At 50.4% G+C, this 19,743-nt stretch overlaps 6 protein-coding genes across 6 annotated transcripts; 3 read left to right on the top strand and 3 right to left on the bottom strand.

The window, feature by feature from the left end:
* Positions 1–215: 215 nt before the first annotated feature.
* On the bottom strand, positions 216–1,603 carry PV10_04920 (uncharacterized protein; the record flags this gene model as incomplete). Its single annotated transcript, XM_016369511.1, has 5 exons — positions 216–398; positions 452–791; positions 843–1,166; positions 1,220–1,378; positions 1,428–1,603. 5 exons carry the CDS (start codon positions 1,601–1,603, stop codon positions 216–218), a joined length of 1,182 nt encoding a protein of 393 aa, XP_016225299.1.
* Positions 1,604–3,761: 2,158 nt separating this feature from the next.
* PV10_04921 (uncharacterized protein) lies at positions 3,762–4,994 on the bottom strand. The gene is made up of 3 exons (XM_016369512.1): positions 4,641–4,994; positions 4,367–4,584; positions 3,762–4,289 (listed from the first exon to the last, which is right to left on the bottom strand). The coding sequence occupies exons 1-3, from the start codon at positions 4,853–4,855 to the stop codon at positions 3,982–3,984; spliced, it is 741 nt and encodes a 246-aa protein (XP_016225300.1). The 5' UTR covers positions 4,856–4,994; the 3' UTR covers positions 3,762–3,981.
* Positions 4,995–5,972: 978 nt separating this feature from the next.
* On the top strand, positions 5,973–6,379 carry PV10_04922 (uncharacterized protein). Its single transcript, XM_016369513.1, has one exon. It carries the CDS (start codon positions 6,006–6,008, stop codon positions 6,354–6,356), a length of 351 nt encoding a protein of 116 aa, XP_016225301.1. The 5' UTR covers positions 5,973–6,005; the 3' UTR covers positions 6,357–6,379.
* Positions 6,380–6,714: 335 nt separating this feature from the next.
* Positions 6,715–8,807, top strand: PV10_04923 (uncharacterized protein). Its single transcript, XM_016369514.1, has 2 exons — positions 6,715–6,945; positions 6,995–8,807. The coding sequence occupies exons 1-2, from the start codon at positions 6,850–6,852 to the stop codon at positions 8,222–8,224; spliced, it is 1,326 nt and encodes a 441-aa protein (XP_016225302.1). The 5' UTR covers positions 6,715–6,849; the 3' UTR covers positions 8,225–8,807.
* Positions 8,808–8,929: 122 nt separating this feature from the next.
* PV10_04924 (uncharacterized protein) lies at positions 8,930–10,442 on the top strand. The gene has a single exon (XM_016369515.1). It carries the CDS (start codon positions 9,225–9,227, stop codon positions 10,212–10,214), a length of 990 nt encoding a protein of 329 aa, XP_016225303.1. The 5' UTR covers positions 8,930–9,224; the 3' UTR covers positions 10,215–10,442.
* A 28-nt stretch (positions 10,443–10,470) lies between these two features.
* On the bottom strand, positions 10,471–15,990 carry PV10_04925 (uncharacterized protein). The gene is made up of 2 exons (XM_016369516.1): positions 14,805–15,990; positions 10,471–14,755 (listed from the first exon to the last, which is right to left on the bottom strand). The coding sequence occupies exons 1-2, from the start codon at positions 15,046–15,048 to the stop codon at positions 11,580–11,582; spliced, it is 3,420 nt and encodes a 1,139-aa protein (XP_016225304.1). The 5' UTR covers positions 15,049–15,990; the 3' UTR covers positions 10,471–11,579.
* Positions 15,991–19,743: the final 3,753 nt, after the last annotated feature.

Genomic DNA, 19,743 nt, shown 5'->3' on the forward strand with positions numbered 1-19,743 from the left:
GAGAACATTTTGCTTTGTGCTCGAACATGTCCTAGCAAACAGATCCAGGTAACTTTTTATTTTTGTACGGACTGTGCTGGCGAGTGTCAGCTTGCCAGCGAGCTGGTTTTGCCCCGATAACACTACCTCGCTTGTTACTCCATCCGCTTTCATAAAAGAGGCTTCAGGTCAGGGCGTGGTAAGCTCGAGACATACTGTCCGCAGTGTCTACGAATCTATAGAATTGTCTCTGCGCTATCATCGCCGTCGAAGTAGGTGATATTCTGGGCCGCTTGTTCCAAAAGGTAGAAGACAGTCACCTCCTTCTTTTGCACCCATGTCCCAGTGTCCTTCGGGATATAGTCGGGATACGCTTGAATCATTTCCAGCAGAGACCCAAAGCCAAATTGGCTGTTGATCTACAATCCAATTGTGAGCTTATTGTATATTGGGCAGGAAGTCCGATACTTACCTCGTAAGTCCTGTTCTTTCGGAAAGTCGTCGTGTTGACACTGACTCCATGGTAAGTAGGAGCATCATAGGTTCCCTGAGGAAAAGGTCCCATCATGGACTGAATCACCCCAACAGGATTCATGATGAGTGAGCCACCATTGACAGCTACGACGGTCCAGGTCTTGGAGGTAGCAGTGTACACATGCACTCCGGCCATATTGACCTTCATGGAGCTGAAAGGATGCAAGACAGTTTCAGGATTGTCGACCATGTGGGGATCAGCAAAATTTGGGTACATGGCGACGTGAATGTCCTCAAGCTGGGCCTGCATTGGGAAGGTCATCTGGGGATGTAGATGTCTAGACCAGGTCAGCAGCCAACTGGCCGAGCAAGAGACACAGAACACTTACTCCCAACACTCAAGGAGTCCAATACGACCATACGGAGTGGCAACCACTTTCAGATCATTCCAGTCCCCGTCGCTCCACAGATTGCGCTCATACGCACTCGCACGAACCTTTTGACGATGGATGAGCTTCTCACCCTCCGGGGACCAGAGAACTTGAGTCATGAAGAGTAAGTCCCCTCGGCGTTCAGAGGCGCCAATCGCAACGTAAATCCCTGCTTCTTGGACAGCTTCGACCAAAGCGTTCCAATTGGAATCACCCTCGACAAGAGAATTGTCAATGTAATCTTGGGTGTATTTAGGTTGAGCCTTCATCGGGAAAGGGTATCTGACAAGACAATTAGGGAAAACTTCAGCACAGCGGACTAGGAAATTATCTACCCTGGAAACCACACTTCAGGAAATGCCAGCAGACCAACGCCGCCAGCAGCAGCTTCGTGGATGAATCTGACAGCTCTTTGGGTTGTCAAAGTAATGTTCCAGGTTCCCTGGGGAAGCGACTGTGGCTCGGTCCAGACAGACACGGGAATTGGGCCTTCACTGTATGACATTAACACTAGCACACCGTGGGATTTTCAATGTTTCTCACAAAGGGGATTGAATCACTGAGGCAATAATGAAGTTTTCTGGGTCCAAATGATCATAGAATCCTCGAGCATTCAACTTGTGGACAGCCTTGCCGGAGCTGACAGCTACCGCCAGTGATGTCGGCGCAAGGAGAACTGATGCACTCCATAACAAAGAGACGAAACGTCGAGCAGACATACTGGCAAGTCTATGGAATCCAGTAAGCTAGATTCTAGAAATATGCAGTGAGGTATGAGAAGATATCCAGACCATGGAAGTATTCAGCTAGATATAGACCTGCGTGGAGTCCATTGCGCGAACTCGAAGCCTCGAAGTATTCCCAAAGAGGTTCGTGGGTCTTTTGATAAGGCGCCGTATCCTGTATCCACCTAGCTTTACCGACTATCCTTGGGTCCATAGATAAGCCTGTCAGTCTACTCGTATCTCATGATGAGTAGCTCCCGAGGCATCTGGAGGCACACAATATATTGAAGTGAAAAGTGACTTTTGTAGACCAAAGAGCTCATCCAGGTATCGTACCACCTGAGAAGGATCGAGGAATGACTTCAATGCGCGAGTGACACTTCTGTATATCCGCCATTATAGCACTCGAGGCTTCAATAACGTTCGAGCCCTTTTGGGTGGGCTGACCGTAGTGAAATACATGTATGTATGGTTCGAGACTTGGGACTCGCGGTTGCAACGAAAGGGAACCCTGAAGTCCCCTACAAAAGTAGGGGTCCTTCTGGGACACTCCCACGTGCGGTCGGGAATTTTATAGAAGTCAGGGATTCCCCGGATGGCTCATCCACAATGGAAGGTCATTCCAGGAGCCAATCATACTATCCAAGAACAAAAGCCATGGTTGACGTGAAGCCAATCATGTTCGGTAGGCTAATCATAAGTACAATTAATCTGGGTTTCCCTCGCTTTCCTGAACCGATGCATATAAATGATAGCGTTCGTCCGAAAGAACGGCTATTCGTATTAATACACCAACATGGCTAGACTCTGCCCAGAACCAGTCGGTAGCTTTCATATTCCGAGATCCAACAGACCCACCAATGCCACATTTGCGTAATTCGATTTGTACCTATCACTTGAGCACGAAGCCGAAAATAGAGCAATAAGATCCTTAGGGTGACACGGGTTCTGGTGGTATTTCCACTACGTAGATGACTGCTCACCTACAGCTGCTAAAGAAATTCTGTGATGTTTTTGTATAATATCGCTGATGCATATAACTGACCTCGCTAAACACTGCACGGCATGCAGAGAAGGTTGAGGCGTGGATGTGATTGAATCGCCCTTTCCCAGCGTGATAAAAGACCCACCCGAAGTCACTAATATGCGTACTCATATACTATAAGTATCCTAGGTACGCACTAAATAATCCATTTACTCTTCTTTGGGCCAGGGAAATACGAAAGAGATCCACCTGACATTCATGTGCAGTAGACGTCGAGTCCTACTTCCGCTCTGTCCCAACCACTTGGTTTAGATGAGAGTGAACTTAAGTGACTTGGTGAAGAAAAAGGAAGAACAGCTCAAAGCCGTGTTTGTCGCCTGTGCCATGGCGCAACTAGCGAGATACTAGGTACCGAGGTCGTTGGATCCAACGAAACGGCACAGTCTCAGGAGTACCAATAGGCGAATGTGTTGGTGAGAACATGGCATCTGTGGGGATCTGTTAACGCAGCAATTCATGACGCGAGTTTTAAAATGAGATTTCCAGCTACAATGAATGTTCTCGTCCCTAATTGATGTCTTTCGTGAGTGGTTTTCTTCGACTGCCATTCGATGTTCACTGGTCTCTCAGAAGGCCGCAACATCGAGACATTGCCATGCCATCATTGCTAAAGTCTACGATGGGAGACAGCACATTTGGCAAAGTCAAAGTTTGTTGCGAAGATGATGGGCCAAGATAACCTTGATTCAGGACTCGAGTATCCGTTTTGTATGCTTGATAAATGAGCGTGAAGTCTTCGTTGTAGTAGTGCAGTGATTGTCTAGGGGGGAACGAGAGATGAAGGGAATCTATCAGTTAGTTCTCATCACCATGAGTAAGGGTGGATTAATGATGGTGTAGTATTGACCCTGGGCATTTTGATTAGCCCTCCAGTACTTCAGCCCGTGGTCAACCCCCTGTCCCCCCGCAAATATCCACGTGTTTGTGAGGGGGGAGACCGTTGATAAAGCCTATTTAGATAGCACTCCCTCCACGATAGTCGGCCCGAATATATGGTTTGATCGTAATTTGGTCGGTATATACTACTAGGCTTAAGATATCAGTGACGTTGAAGTGGGCTCACCCTCCATTGATCCAAAGAGGGCAGTAATATGAAGTTATTATACCCTGAGATAAACGCATGTGTAGGGCCTGATCGACTTCATTTATTAATGGTCGTCGATATTGTCAAGAGGGGACAAGGGTAGTTTAGCTGTGCATTACTGTGACTAGAAAGGAGTGATTATGTGGTTGTGAAGCCTTCTTGGTACTTTGGAGCTCTTGGTATCCGCCCCAGATCGCTATCACCCTCCATGTCAAGTTACATGGTCGACATGTCAATGCCTGTCTATGAGCTCAAATGCTCTCGAAGCCACGACACGGTGGCGTTTTTGGCTCGCTCCAATGCCTTGACCTGCTTGGGGTCGCTGGTGTCAGCTCTACTAGCAAATCCATGCACTTGTCCTGGGAAGTACTGGTAGTCATATTCAACACCGAGCGTTGGAATAACTTTGTTGATGTATTCGATCATTTCGCCGGCCAAAAAGGGATCGTTTTCCGTTGCGCAGACCTGCACTGGGACAGAGATAGCGTCGACCTCGGACTTTTCCAGGAGAGATGGATGATTTGCAGCAACACAGTCGACCAGAGCGTTTCCTGGAATGGGCAAGGGTTTCCACAGTCAGCCAAATATACAACAATAGATCGTTTGTAAGAGAACTTTTAATACGGACCTTTGGCCCCCAAACGGAAGACTGCCCAGCCACCATAGCAAAATCCTACAGCGCCAACCTTTTTGAATCCAAGTTCTTGCTTCAGTGCTTTGGCACAGGCAGCAATTTCAGGCTCTCGGACAGCCTTGCCATTTTTCCCAAGGAAAGCACCAACATCGAAGGCAGCAAGCCTGGCCGGGTCCGACATTGTGTCTGGATGGACGACCTCTCCACCGAAGCTATGCCCAAAGTCAGCCTGCGTGCTAGCAGAGGATCAAGCACTGCTGTCACTCACAAGTCTCCAACGTACACCGTAGCTCCAGCTTCACTAGCATAATGATCGGCGAGAAGACGGACATTGGGAAAGGTCCAGCCAAAGATGTCGTGGACGATCAACACTGCCACGTCTTTATTCGAGCCAGTAACATAGGCATCGACGTTGGCGAGTTTGGTCTCGGTGCCGACTGGCTTACCGTCCCACTTGAAACCGGATTTGCAGCAGTCAGACATGTTTGGATGCTCACAAGATGCCTTCTTCGGTACAGGTAGTAGTACTAGGGGGAAAGGGTGTCTTAAAGGAGGAGAACGAGAAGACGGAACTAGTGGGGAAGAACCGAGGAGGTGTCTTACTAGGTGGTGGGCAGAGCCCTTTGTGTCTCGACCCTTACTTGAATCCACATCCGAGGTCCCTCATTACGGCAAGGCGATGGGTCACTTAGGTAGGGTCTCCTTGGCAATTCGTCCTATAGACGGAAGTTCGTATGCAGTAGATGATTGGTTTTTGCACCACGAAGACCTCAAGAGCCTGCATCAGAGTACTCAAGTCTTACGTGAAGAGAAAATAGATCGTATAACGTGGTTTGTGTAGCAGTAAATTGGTCAGCAGCTGAACTGGTTAGCTACCTATCTAATAAGCTACCAGATTTGCGCAACACGTCCTACCAACCGTGGCAGGATTGTCAGTCAGCATGCAGCAAAGAGAGGAAACAACGTTGGAGGGGCAGGCGGGGTTGACAGGCACCGGAATTATACCGGTCGGAACAGGACGGAAGAACCCTGTGTGCGGTCCGCGGTCAACGAAGCTGACGGTTTCGAGATACAAACGCGGTTAAATCCCATACCTATAAGGTTCTGGCGTTTAATTCAACTTCAAGGCTCTTTGGCCTTCAGCCTCACCTAAGGTACCCACCAATGGTTCATTGTCCCGGGGTCCGACGGGTCTAACAGTGCCTATTGAACTCAAGTTTGAGGTCTTGGCATCTGCCACGGCTCATTCATTCCAAATCATTCTACAGACACTAACATTCTAGTCGCTCTGGGAGGACCAAAGATATACGGAAATCGAGAGACCTAGTTTGTGAAATAGCTATTGGTGGTAGCATCTACAGGAGGTCAGTTCCGTACCACTCTCCAGGTACACATCAACACAGCTCTCATGGGACCTGCAAATCGAGATGTGCGAAATAAATTTCTTTCAACGTCAGCTCAAACACTGCTTCTATCTTGCCCCTCGACTTCGAGGCATTTGATGAGGGAACGAGATGCCCTTGGCAGCATTGATCCCCAACCCGCTCGACACGCTGTGGAGGACGTTTGTGCCGCTTGTGGCACTATTTTGCTTCATGGATGGACATCGTCAACGAGGATAGTTTCACGCAAGATGAAATCCTCCGGAAAACTTGCGTCCGACAAAGCCACAGCTTCCACAAAGGTGGTTAAAAATTCACAGTGCCTGGTATGCCGTAGGGTCACGAAGCAGCAGTCGGAGAAGAAAGGCAAAGTCAAGCGTGGTATCTTGGCTCCATCAAAGAAAACCAATGCTCCTCAAGCCACCTCTGGACGCGACACTGCCATAAACCCTGGCCCAGCTGCTGCGGCGCAACCCAAGTTGAGTAGCAAGCAGAGGGCAAAAGCAAGAAAAGATCGAGACGGTTTGCAGGCCCTTTTGAACCGCACTACTCAGACTAGCAGTCAACCGTCTCTCAGTTTCATGGACATGATGAAGCGATGACCTTTTCCATCTGCCGCTGAACATCAAAATTTTTGTCACGTCTATTGAAATCGGCGCACAGGTGGCAATGGGTGCGAATTGTGCCGCGGCGCGGCTCCGAAGTTCTGGTAAAGGCAGGGGTGCATTAGCGCCTATGATTTTGTGGGTTAGGCACAGTTTGGGGGTCAGAGCACGCCCAGAACATGGAAACCTCCGAATCTCGTACAGGCGTGACAGGCACCAGGTCTCCTACCCGCGAACCCCCCTTGGCCCTCTCCCCTCCCCTCCCCGCCTGCGCCCATGGTGCCCATAAACATCAACCCCTCATTCTCTTGGCATACGTCGACCTCAATTCAATCTGTCAGCCAAAAATTTTTGCTTCCAGAAGCGTCTCGCATTTCCCAAGGAGGCAAACAAACGCAACCCATCCATATGGTTGATACTAACCCGGCCATTTTTGTTCCACAACCTCGAGCAACCAGAGCCCAGACTATCTGTGGCTCACTTTTGCAAGATGGCAAACACCAATGCGCCAGGCGTCATCCACGCTGATCCGAATGAGACTGGAGTCTATGAAATCGAAAGCCTTTGCATGAACTGTCACGACAATGTACGCATCCTCCACTTTTGCCTTTGAATGGTGCTAACCCTCCTCTTAGGGCATGACACGAATCCTGCCAATCAAGATCCCATTTTTCAAAGACATTCTTCTCGAATCTTTCTCGTGCGACCATTGTGGGTGGAAGAACAACACTGTTAAGAGTGCCGGTCAGATTCAAGAGAAGGGTTCCAAGTACACCTTCAGATTGGACAATGTTAAAGACCTTCAACGACAAGTCGTGCGAAGCGACACCGGTATCTTTCGTATCGAAACCATCGACCTCGAGATGCCCGCTGCTCCCGGACAATTGACCAACCTCGAAAGCATGATTCTGAAGATCAAGACCGATTTGGAATTTGATCAACCGACTAGGAAGGAAGCCAGTCCAGAGGTGTTTACGGCTCTCGAGTCCATCATTCAAAAATTGGACGGAATGCTCCAAGGCGACGCCTTCCCAGTCACAGTCTCGTTGGATGACATCTCAGGCAACTCCTTCATCGAGCCTTCGCCAGAAGATAAGGAATCAAAGTATAGCCGACAGGACTATCTGCGCACACACGAGCAGAATGCCCAACTTGGACTGGCTGCAGACACTGAAGACGATGAAGGTGGCGGTATGGAGGGAGTGACCGTTGTTGACGATGAAGTGTTTGAGTTGCATTCGGAATGTCCTGCTTGTTCGAAACCATGCACGGTCAATATGAAAAAGACAAACATCCCGCATTTCAAAGAGGTCATCATAATGGCCACTGTGTGTGACCATTGTGGCTATCGAACAAGCGACGTCAAGACAGGAGGAGAGATTCCGGAAAAAGGAAAACGCATCGTCTTGCAGATCAAGACGATAGAGGATATGTCGAGAGACATTCTCAAGTCAGAATCTTGTGTTTTGAGAAGTTTGGACCTAGGTCTTGAGGTCCAACCAGGAACTCTGGGCGGGCGTTTCACAACCGTTGAAGGCCTCCTGAGTCAAGTTCGTGAACAGCTGCACGGGCAAATATTCAACGTTGGTGACGAAGACCTTTCAGGCGGCGACTCGATGACATCGGAAACTAAAACTAGGTGGGACCAATTCTTTGACAAACTGGATCGCGCCATCAAAGCAGAGTTTGAATACTCTATCACGCTGGAGGATCCACTGGCCAACTCCTTCGTGCAGCTGAACGTCGATTCTGGGAATGATCCTCAGATCTCTACCGAGGAGTATGAGAGAACCCAAGAAGAAAAGGATGACCTCGGCCTCAGCGACATGAAGACCGAAGGGTATGAAAATGACCAAGGTGAATGAGCACGGAAGGTTGCTGGATAAATGAGAACTACCTCAACCGGAAACAGATGCCTCCGGCGAGACGACCTATCGATCTGGATACCCACTCAACCTGACCCAACCACTGGCTGAATAGGCTTGATTGTGTTCATGCATCATTTCTGAGGAGGACCAGACGAACATTCCAGTGTTCACCAGCGATCAGTATTGCCGTACAGCCCGTTGATGAGGGATACATTCGACCAAGATCCTGGGTTGAGGTATAACGACAGGCACATCGATCCCAGAGTCGGCTACACGTAGCCTCTGAACCGCAAGAACTTCATGGAGCTTCGTGGAAGCACGATTCCGATTCATACACAAGGCCATCCTACCCTCTCATGGGAATATCTGGGACTGGCATCTACCGCACATGCATTCCAAGGAAGAGTTTCTAGGTATAGACCAAAGAAGGCCAGTGTTTGTATACCATGTGCACTTTATGGAAGCACCCATTCTGTTTTGATACCCCCGAGCTTTTATATAGCACCGACTTAGAGCATATCCATTGACATGAGCACAAAATCTTGATCACGTGGCTTCTGCCTGAGAACCAACCTGATGCCGCTTTTGCTTGGCGAGCTTCTCTAACGTACTAGTTGCGTTTAAATCAACCGTTGGCGCCGTCCAAAAATGGACGGACATATGAGTGAGTGACTTCATCCAAGCTCCAGTTTTTATCCGCCGTCTTCCATTCGACGTTTCAACGTTGTGTATTACATACTCTATTTCGATCTTCGCCTTTCAGAAACCCGACGAGGTGACTGGAAGATGATCATCGGAGTCTATTCTCCCTTTTGAAGAACCCATACTCTCTACACATCTACCCAGGCGGTGACAAATCGTAATTCCACCTACGCACCCAAGCCATCGCCATGAGCCATCCATCAGTATTGGTCTGCAGTCACGCATATCTATAGTCACTACAGTTCTGCGCCAGTCCTAGGTGTGCAGCCCACTAGCACATCCTTCCTCGCGGAACATGTCCCATGGAGGCCAGAACTCGAGGAAGGCGCATCCTACCTTCCACTTCCTGGCTGGGTTGACCTCCGGCGTCTCCAGCGCAGTCCTCCTCCAACCAGCCGATCTACTCAAGACTCGAGTCCAACAAAGCCGGTCGTCCTCTCTCCTCCCCGTCCTCCGCTCAATCCTCTCCGGTCCTCGGCCCATCGCCAGCCTGTGGCGAGGAACCGTTCCCTCCGCTCTGCGCACCGGATTCGGCTCCGCATTGTATTTCACCTCTCTCAGCTCACTGCGCCAAATCCTCGCCAATCAATCCGTTCAATCGACTCTCCAACACAGCGCCCTCATCACCCATGGCTCCTCCGTCCTTCCGAAGTTATCTAATATCCAAAACCTGCTCACCGGAGCCAGTGCGCGTGTTTTTGCTGGATTCGTTCTCATGCCTGTCACGGTAATCAAGGTTCGATATGAGTCTGATTTCTACACTTATAAATCTATATCCTCCGCGGCGCGCTCCATCCATGCGACCGAAGGCCTCAAGGGATTCTTCTCCGGATTCGGGGCCACGGCCGTACGAGACGCACCGTATGCGGGTCTCTATGTGGTGTTTTACGAAGCCAGTAAAGCGAGGTTGAACAAACTATTCGCTGTTGCGTCTTCCTCCACCGCCGCCGGCGGCGTCGAGGATAAGCGAAGGTCTAGTGGGTCCAGCGCTACCATCAATGCATCCAGCGGTGTGTTGGCAGCCGGACTGGCAACCGGCGTCACCAATCCCTTCGACGCAGTCAAGACAAGACTGCAACTCATGCCCCGGAAATATGGCAATATGATCAAAGCCACGCGATTGATGATTAAAGAAGATGGATTCAAGAGTTTCTTCGACGGTTTAGGCTTGAGAATGGGCAGAAAGGCACTCAGTTCGGCTCTGGCTTGGACCGTGTATGAGGAGCTCATTGGTCGTGCCGAGATGTTTGTCGCAAGACATGACAATGATCGAGTCGTTGTCTGAACAAGACGAAGACTAATGGTGAAGTGTACATACTACGTGTACGGACATCTATCATCTCCACTCACAACCTCACCAAAAAGGAAGTAGGAACGAGGGTTGTACATATTTTGTAAAAACAAAAAATCTCGTCTAATACCCATATTGAGGCGACCTAGCTCATGAAAATGTACGTTGAAATAATCACTTCATAGCACGAACAAAAGCAGCGCAATGAGAAAATGAATCTTGTCATAAGAACAAACGTATCCTTGATTCGCTTTTAATAACTTTGATATTTGAACGATACGTATCTCTTTCCCTTACCCATAGGGAAGGATCCATGCAAGTTATTTTTATGGACGGATGGCAATCGTCAGTCATAGCATTGATCTTCATAAAGCTTATGTGGTCTATATAAAACAACATGCATTAATAAGCGAAGATTAAGGGGGTGGTTGCCTGGTTGCATATGCATTGCAAGTAAGTGGGATGCCGAGGGGCGTGCGTTCAGGGAGACAGAGAGAGGAAGAGAGAGACCAGTGGAGAACAACGATGATGTGTACTGCAGCCGTAAGACGTAAGACGTGAGAAGTGATGTGAGACGACATACGTCCGGTTGATTTTCATCCGGTCTGAAGGTAGGGAAGTAGGTCGGTCCCATGTCATGTCTCTCCTTGACTTGTCGGCAAGACCAGGCAATTGAGGCTGATGATGATCGTCAATCGTGAGTGAGCATATGAGTGTGTGAGAGTGAGGCTTTGTGTCGGCCGGACGGACGTCGAGTAGTCGAAGTCGAGTGACCCGTGGCGAGTGGAATTTGAAGAATGTTGCGTCGCCATTTCGTGTTTCTCAATCAACATCTTCGATTTCCCATGTATGCTTGCATGCATGCCATGGCTCATCAGCGCTGGCTCGCAAACAAATTGATCCGACCATGACTTATTTACATGAATGCCAGAAAAGAAACAAATCAACAAAAACCAACAATGACAAGACAAAATTGGGTATCAGTTAGCCGCCTGCTTGAACGCGCATTAAATGTCAAAATAAATCCCAACAAGCGAATGATCCGATGATGATGATGATGTTGCTGATGTTGTTGATGATGATGATGATCGCACATTTGATTAACCCCAACCATATTTCGTGCTTGAAGTCGGTCATGATCTCCAAATGCTGTAGTCCAAAACACTGGATCTCCAGGTGGTGGCATCTCGTCATCACAATCCCGATAAATATATATGTCCAACGTGTCCAGATGTAGTTGGAAGCAAATATGCAGGTGAGGAGAAGTTTGGAACTCGTAAGGTTGCCTAATGCGGGATCAGAGTGTCAATCCATTGAACAAGGCCACTTTAATGCTCCTGGCTCCAAGGGTAGATTTGCTCAAGCACTATTGTGCTTGTAGTCTGTGGGTGGACCATTTAGAGGGACCACACCTCGGTGTCGCTCTTGAGCGTAGGTCGCTCGAGGAGGGCCATGTGCATGTCCATTGGCATTTCGGTTCGGGAACTCATCTCGAGCACCATGGGAGCCGGGACCAACAATTCTGTCGCCTTCAAGGCCATGAAGCTTCATGCACGCATTACCTAGTAACCCCGCAGCTTCATGAGTAAGCTCCCATCTGGTGCTCTCAAAGGACTCTTTCAATATCATGAGTAGCCCGAGGCATCGATTCCGTCCTTTGACGCTAACAAGGTCGTCGGGGGCTCGGACGCCCCCGACCCGAGTCAGATAATCTCGCATATCCTTTTCCTTTTGAGCGTATGTCTCAAAGTCCGACTCTAGGGGTGTGGGTTGGATAGGGCCTTCCAGAGCAAAGCCGTAACACCACACCACCAGCGCCGAAATATACAACACCCAAGGACGGTTGAGAAGAAAGTCATCTCGAGCAAAGTACTGATTCTGCTCAAAGGCTTGTGGAAGAATCGGACTTGCATGTCCGTAAAGTCGACTGCTGATGCCATCGATTGCTTCATCCGGTGGTACTAGAACCTGGGCAATAAATTTGAGAGCGTAGAAGGCCGCATCACGGGCCGATGCCTTGGTCGCCCAGCGCTCAATTTTTTCGCGGACGACGCTGTAGTCCTTGGGAGTGATGGACCTTCCGAGCAGTCGATTTGCACCAGCAAACACCTGACAATCGACCACATCCACATGCGCGGCGATATGGGCAAGATGGTGCAGTACAGTCCTCGACTCGAAGATGTTCTCATCATCTACCGGACGTAGCATGCCGTGCAGTGTAACCGCCGGGGCTGGGACTGGCGAATTCGGCGCGGGAGCGGCTTCGGCGAGAGCCTCGTCAAAATCTCGTTTCCAATTGTCGAAAGCCCTCAGAAGTACCCCCTTCCACTTGTCTGGTCCGCCAAACGAGTTGGCAGTTCGTGGCCCCAGGGAAGAGATTTGAAGATCTCGCTGAGTCATGTGCCAAGATACAGACAGTAGTCCTGCCATGATGATAGTACGGCCAAAAGAATTGGTCCGTACCCTTTGACCGTTCAAGGTTTTCTTCAACCCTTCCAGGAACATGGTAGGCTTGACTCCATTGGTCTGCAAGGATGACTGTACACGACCCGCCTCAGAAGGAGACACAGCCGACCACAGGCCTTCATCACAAGGAAGAGGGAGTCTCATTTCATGAGCCACCATTTTTGCGGCATGTCCGAACATCGTGGCATGCGTCGAATCTATCACAAAGGCACCAAAAGCCGCACGCCGGGTGGCTTCGGTCACGATCCATCTGTGCCACGATTCCTCGGATCTTGATGATTCGGAAGTTGCAAATGGACCAGATAACCTGCCACTATCCTGTTCCCCGCGCAAGCTGGGCGGTGAATCCGAAGCAGAGCGACCGAGGAGAGAGCTTCCTCGCCTCATAAGAGTCAACGTCGAGTCGTGATGGATATGAGCCCGTTCGTGTAATGCTCTAGTGGCATACATCTTCTCGTAGGTTTCTATCAGAAGGAGTGTTTGGAAAACCCACAGCTTAGCCGGGGGTCGGAAATCTGCATCTCTAATGATCTCCCAGCGGATGTGCCAAGCAACAAAGTTTGCGAATTCGGCAGCAGAATCGGTCAAAGAGGTTCCGTAAGCCTTGTCTAACGTGGCGGCCCCGATGGCGACGACGGCGAGAAGCAATAGATTGGGGGTTCGATCGGCCGAGAAAGTGGGCTTGTGTAATATTGGCAATTGCGCATGCTGGTGGTACCAATACGAGCCGATATATGTGTGCATCATTCTTAGACTTAATATATGGCCTTCAGAATCGATATCGCCCTCAAAAACGGAATCCTTTCTCTTCTTGACGGCGTCGTGGGGTCTCTCGATAAATTGAGTTTGCATCAGGTCAAGAAGCTCCTGTCGTTTGGCCTCTGACATGATATACTGACTTGTTGCGGTGGCCCCGAGTAGGCTATTCACACTCATGGGATGAACAGGTTGATTCGGATTGTAATTGGTGTTTGAAAGGTTGCTCATGTTGTGGTGTGAATTCGGTAGGGTTGGGCTCTGTGCGAAATATGGCGTAACTAGCTGACCGTCGTGCCCACCTTGTCCAAGAAAGTAGTTGGGGGGAGAAAAGCCATTTGATCCCGAGTTATTGTCGTTGAAGAGCCAATGGGTGAAGTCTTCGGCGACGTTGAACGGGGTTTGGGTGTAGTCATCGCTTCCAAAGACAGGAAAGCCATAGCTGGTGTTCATATCAATGGCAGAAATGTGATTGTTCATGATGGGGTAAGGATAACCATCACTAGTCGCAAGGCCGTGGGATACAGCGGCCACGAATGCTGCGTCGTTTGGTCGTGAGGCATTGGCGTTCTGATAGCTCGTGGCGCTGTAGGGCAGAGTATTCATGTCGGCAGATTGACCATAACCATTCAACGTGGCGTTTGACCTTGTAACAACACTATCAGAATGAGAACGTCCTCCGAGGCCAGGGTTGACAGTAGAGCTGGAATACTGCTGGACGGGGGATTGCGGGACGCTAGGGGAGGAATGCCGATGTGTTGTGCCCGGTGGTGGAAATGACGTGTTGTGGGATCCGACTTCTCCATGAAAACTCTGTCTGCGGAGGCTTGACTGCCACGAGGAAGGCTCTTGTTTCTGGAGCGGGCTGGGTCCACTGCTGCTGTTGCTTCCTGTTCGATGTATGCTGGGCTCCGGGGCACCCATGTTGGTTTGCGGAGTCTGAGGATGATATCTGGGCTCGGTCGAGGCGGTCGAAGGTGAGACAGTGTTGCTAGACATTTGCATGTGTTGACCATGTTGCGCATCGGGAGGGTAGGAAGGATTGATATTGCCAAGTTGGGGTTGATCGTCGTAAGATGGACTCTTTAAAGTAGGCGCAGGCATTGCGTAGTTGGTGGCTTGAGCGACGGGCATTCGTGAAGCAGGGGCAGCGGGCGGTTGTTGAGAAGAACTTGACTGCGCGAAAGTGTCACGCTTATGCAATTGAGAGCCATGGGTGGTGTGTCGCTCTCGATGTCGGATGCACAGGTCTTGTCGGACGAAGTACCTATGGCAGTCGGGGTAGTCACATCGATAGATGGTCTTTGGGGTGTCTTCAGACAACTTAGGCTCGTGAACACAACGATATTCAGAATGACTCACGGTTCAACTGATGGCGATACAAATGCTCAGCGCGAGAATAACTCTTGCCGCAGCCTTCATGTTTGCATTCAAATTTCTTGTCCGGATTTGGCTTGACAACTCGTCTACGTTTCTTTGCAGGCTCTCCGGATTGTGGTTCGGCGTCGTCGAGGCCGGGAGGGCCCTCGTTGGCGGAGTCATTGTCGTTGTCATGTTGTATGGCGAGGTCGTCCTCGGCTTTGGAGATGACTTGAGTTTCGGCCATGGCAAACTCGAGAGGGGATCTGAGTAAGGCTAACAGCTTACACAGCCAAGGACAGAGGGCCGAGGAATGGTAGGTATCGTTGAGCAATCACCATCATTAACTAGTAGAGGGAATGGACATGCGGCGGAGGAGTGAAAGCAGTGCAAGACCAACTCGCATGCACGTGTCTCTGTAACAAGTCTAGAACAGCGGACAATCAGCAAGTTCGAGGGACAGGCTGCGGCGGTGGTGTGTAAGAAGATGGTCGATATCGAGGCAGGTGGTAGTCAGGAACTAGTCGGGCGCTGGTAGCGGTCGAGGTTGGCGGAGGGTGAGATGGATGTGTATGGACAAGGCTTGACGAGTCAATAGACAAGGTGAGAATGAGTACTCAGGCGAGATGGGAGGAAGATGGGGGTGAGGGAGAAGATTGCGGGACTGCGGGATGGGAGAATGGCCTCGAGTTTGGATGCAGGTACCGGGGCGTGCAGGATGTGCAGGTTCAGGTGACCTCGTGGGCCAAGGGAGCTGAGATGGAGGAAGATGGATTGCTTCTTCTGCTGCTGTTCATGGCCTGTGGCAGAGTGGCGAGATGCTAGGACGCGGACGCTGGTGTAGGTGGATGGAACCTGTCGAGGAACAGGAGTGGCACCAGGGCGGTGGTCAATGGTACGTTGTGGAGGGGAATGATTTCTTCTGGCCAGGAGGGATTCTGGGCCGACCAGGTGTGGTCTGGTGTGGCCAGGTGTGGTCAGGTCAAGTCGCAGTTATTCTGGAGAGAAGCGACATGGGGAGAGGATCAGGCTAAATCGATCTGTGGCATTAGTCGGAGGAGGTGTGTATAGCGGAGTGCATGATCGAGTGCCTCAACACGAGACAGGGTGCAGATGTGGTGAACGCGGGATGACCAGGCTGACAGGCTGGAAATGCGGCGGTGGAATGGTGGAAAGACACGAGCGAAGGAGGGATGGAGGGGAGAGATTGAGAAAGTAGTGGCAGAATGGCAGAGTGGACACGGGAGGGGATCAAAGGTTGGGATTGAGTTTGGAGACAATTTTTGAGTAGAGGAGACGTGAGAGGCTTGAGAGGTCGGATGTCGGGGCTCGGCACGCCAGAACAACGACGACTTCACAAGATGCGGTGGTCACATTGTACTGAATGTAGAACTGCAGCAGAGTTGAGGAAGAGAAATGAACTCCTGGTCTACAATACCCTCCAGTCTCTTTCTTGTCCCAATAATCTACGACTCTCATGCCCTGGTTGTATGCGTAGCCAGAGTACCTGGTACCCAGTACCCCAGCATCACTACAGTACCATTTCCACCACTCCCCGTGCCCAACCTGTCAAACATTTACAAGGGGAGTTGGGCATGATTTGCACAAAGAAGCGGCCGCGGCCGCCCCTCGGCCCCCCTCGGACTTGGATTTTTGGCTTCGGGGCGGGCCTACTCCGCTTAGCCTCCAGCGCTTAACCCTAACAGGAGCAGTCATTCGTGTGTGGGTGGTGGCAATTAATTAGCCAGGCATCGTCGCATCGACAAATGTCCTTGTACTGGGTCAAGGACCGAACCGCTTCTGCGCTCGTACAGATAGCCCATAACGGAAGCAAAGGAAAGCAAAAGTACGGAGTACGCATCTGAGTATCCATCTCTGTCCCATGGTGATACCTGGTCGAGAGTGAAGTACCTACTCCATGCTCCAGGTTTGATTCATGGTACGGGGAACCCAGGAAGAGAGGGGATTGGCTTTCGCCTCGACAAAATTTGCAACTCGGAAACCCACAGTGAGCCCAAGCGTGGCTGAAAACAGCAGTCAGACCAAGGCAAAGCTATCGCTTACAAGTGGCAGTAGTAGATAATCTACCGAGGGACGGCGGCCACTGGCGCTGTGTGTGAGCCCTAGGCCCTACGAGTAGTGTCTTTCTCACACGCGACATGCACATCAGGGTACTCTAGAACGCATTATTCTGTACAGTAGTCTCAGAGGCATTATCAATCTCGAGATCAACCACGCCGAGAGGCGACTTGAACTTAAATGTTCCGTAGACTTCTTCTGCCTGATGCTTAGATTGCCTGAGGTGAGTTGAACATCAGGTGCTGGTAGTTGGAAAAGACGCGGGGCGACTCGGCTCGATATCTTATTAGCTGGTCGCCAGCACCTTGACTGACATGGAATTATGGCAGCACGCAGCCACTGTCGGTGACGGTGACGACCTGTAACCCATAACACAAATAGAATCGAGATAGAGCGCCAAGGGGAGCGCAACGTCAACCACCCACTCTCGAGATTTGAAGTTAGAAAAAGACATCATGTGGTCACCATTAGGTATGTCTCCACATGTCTGGAGATGAAGATCGTCATGGTTCAAGGGTTGGGTCTCAAAAGTCAAGAGGATCCGTGGCCCGTGGAGTCCGAGGCGCCCCTGGCCCTGGGTCCCCTTGGTCCCCTGCCTCCGGGCGGCTGGAGCCAGCGGAGGAGTACTTTTAGTACTTAAAGTTACAATGGGAGAGGGGCCCTGGGGCTTGCGAGATGCTTTTAATCCACCTACTACGAGTAATATGTATGTATACGGGGTACGCATATGCGTAGATTGTATCAAACCTGCATAAGCTGTCTTCGCGTCTTTTCCCGGCACCAGTAAGTAGTGACTCCGTTTCGCTTCACTTTCTGATCTTCTACCCGCTTGGGAAAAGGTTACACAACGATCCTCCATTCTGGCCAGCCATGGGTCACTAAAATGGTATATACACTTTCGTGATACTCTATGCGTATTCACACCGCCGTTGGCTTAGGTAATGGTGCAGCTTGTCGATTCCTAGCAAGGCTCTGGAGATGTTGAAAGTTGAAAAGTGGTGAGACGTGAATTGTTCAGAAACTTAAAAGTACTCCGTAGGGAGGCAGGTAGGTACATACGGAGTACGGAGTATGTTTATATATTGAAAACAGCAGTCGCGGCCAACCTCAAGTTTCACTCTGTGGGTGCTCTCCCAGGAAAGAAGCCTTCAGGCACTGAGGCACTTTTCTCTCCTCTCCTCCTCGCTCTTCTTCTTCCTCTTGTCCACGTTCTCACTCTGATCCTCATTCTCGGAACAACCGAGTGTAGTCTCAATTGTCTCGTCTGCCTCGACTTGGCTCTTCTTAGTTGCTATCCGTCCCATCTCCATCTCTCACGTTTCAATTACACACTACTATAGTTAGTCCCTCATGTTCCTGTACCTCTTTTGGGCCCTGCGTCACTATCCGCTCAGCCCTTGAAAAGTCAAACCCCACGCTTTTCGCTTTCCAAGCCGCTATTATTCGTTTCTTTGGCCAGTCTTTGGCCAGTCTGTTGGAATTCTCGGGGACATTGGTCACACCATTCGACAATCCAGCACGCCCCAAGGTTTGATCGCCATTGATAGCTCCAGTCTCAAGCCAATTCATCACATCATTCCGCATTGCAGCACGAGGCGTTATCTAGGATTTTTGGCGTCGGGTGTTGTCGTTGCACCACAGCAATCCACCAACCTCTCGACTCTTGACCACCCACGCTCGGATACTCCCGAGCCCGTGGTCGAATCACCTCCATGTTGACATGGATGATCTGCCGCACCTTCAGGGCTAAAAAGTCACCAGAGCAGAGGCACACTGATGCGTGTGGGCTCTGATCCTGCACCGATTCGCTTACACGCGGACAAACGGTCTTTTCAGATGTAGATTTGCGACGACATAAACTATGTGTCATCGGTACTCATGATGCGAATCCAGTGGTCTTTTTTCAAGAGATGGGAAGATAACGATAGACCTGTGTACCGACCTTCGAATGCATCCCCCTCTCCACCTCCCCATGCCTCTCAGGTGCATTGCGGTGAGCAGCCTTTCCCTTGTTGGGTCGCTGGCGCATCAGAATCCCCCCGTGTTTGGGCCGTTGAACCAAGTGATGATATAAAGTACTCCGTAGTACCAGGTCTGTTATCCGAACAATTCACCCTCAACCGACAAGCAGGCATACTTGACGCCCAATCTTGGGGTCGCGTCGCCTGCTCCAGCCCAGGATCGTCGAGCACCAACAATTCCAAAGTTGAAACCCACCAGCGGCATTATTGGAGTGCCTGACATTGGTCCAAGGTACCAGGTATCCAAGCATCATGCGGTCAATACCATTCATTGAATTGGCCACTTGAATCATTTTGATGCATGCCAGAGAAAACATCCCGACCTTCTCACGTAATATGGGGGACAAGACGTCCAGCAGATTATGACTTACCGTATGTACGAGACCAGTCCAAACACAGCGACATTTTCAGGCAGCATTCTGCGACCCATGAAGGGGAAAATGCCAATTCACAATGACCCTATTCTGTATGTTGACGGCCACAGGAAACTCGTTCAGGACCAGGGGTCAATGGAGCGCCACGCAGAGGACAAGCACAAGGTGACAAGTCAGCGACTTAGAACCCTTGCTTAGTAGTCCATTTGCAACTTCGCAGACCCGTCGTTTACAGTATGTACACCAGTGACACCACAACGCGTGCGCCCGCCAAAAGGACCAGACATGACATGGAACCCAAACTTCTCCAGCCTGCCAGCCCCCCTTCCCCTTCCCCTCCTTTGTTCGTTACTCCACGTTTTCATGACACCAATCACCGTTCCTGAACAGCCGGCACTAATGCATGCAGGAAGCACCCTGGCCCCTTGTGAAGATGGCAAAGCCGAGCTTTCGAATCTCCTCCCTGGT

The sequence above is a fragment of the Exophiala mesophila genome, assembly GCF_000836275.1.
Source record: "Exophiala mesophila strain CBS 40295 unplaced genomic scaffold supercont1.3, whole genome shotgun sequence".
NCBI lineage: Eukaryota > Fungi > Ascomycota > Eurotiomycetes > Chaetothyriales > Herpotrichiellaceae > Exophiala > Exophiala mesophila.

What these genes read in the sequence shown, in the direction of transcription:
- PV10_04924 (XM_016369515.1), top strand. Translation starts at nt 9,225, where the DNA reads ATGTCCCATGGAGGCCAGAACTCGAGGAAGGCGCATCCTACCTTCCAC.
- PV10_04921 (XM_016369512.1), bottom strand. Translation starts at nt 4,855, where the DNA reads ATGTCTGACTGCTGCAAATCCGGTTTCAAGTGGGACGGTAAGCCAGTC. An exon ending in ACGGTGTACGTTGGAGACTT is followed by an intron (nt 4,585 to 4,640) that starts GTGAGTGACAGC and finishes CTTTGGGCATAG; the next exon opens with CTTCGGTGGAGAGGTCGTCC. An exon ending in CTTCCGTTTGGGGGCCAAAG is followed by an intron (nt 4,290 to 4,366) that starts GTCCGTATTAAA and finishes TGCCCATTCCAG; the next exon opens with GAAACGCTCTGGTCGACTGT.
- PV10_04925 (XM_016369516.1), bottom strand. Translation starts at nt 15,048, where the DNA reads ATGGCCGAAACTCAAGTCATCTCCAAAGCCGAGGACGACCTCGCCATA. An exon ending in GTATCGCCATCAGTTGAACC is followed by an intron (nt 14,756 to 14,804) that starts GTGAGTCATTCT and finishes AGTTGTCTGAAG; the next exon opens with ACACCCCAAAGACCATCTAT.
- PV10_04922 (XM_016369513.1), top strand. Translation starts at nt 6,006, where the DNA reads ATGAAATCCTCCGGAAAACTTGCGTCCGACAAAGCCACAGCTTCCACA.
- PV10_04923 (XM_016369514.1), top strand. Translation starts at nt 6,850, where the DNA reads ATGGCAAACACCAATGCGCCAGGCGTCATCCACGCTGATCCGAATGAG. An exon ending in GCATGAACTGTCACGACAAT is followed by an intron (nt 6,946 to 6,994) that starts GTACGCATCCTC and finishes CCCTCCTCTTAG; the next exon opens with GGCATGACACGAATCCTGCC.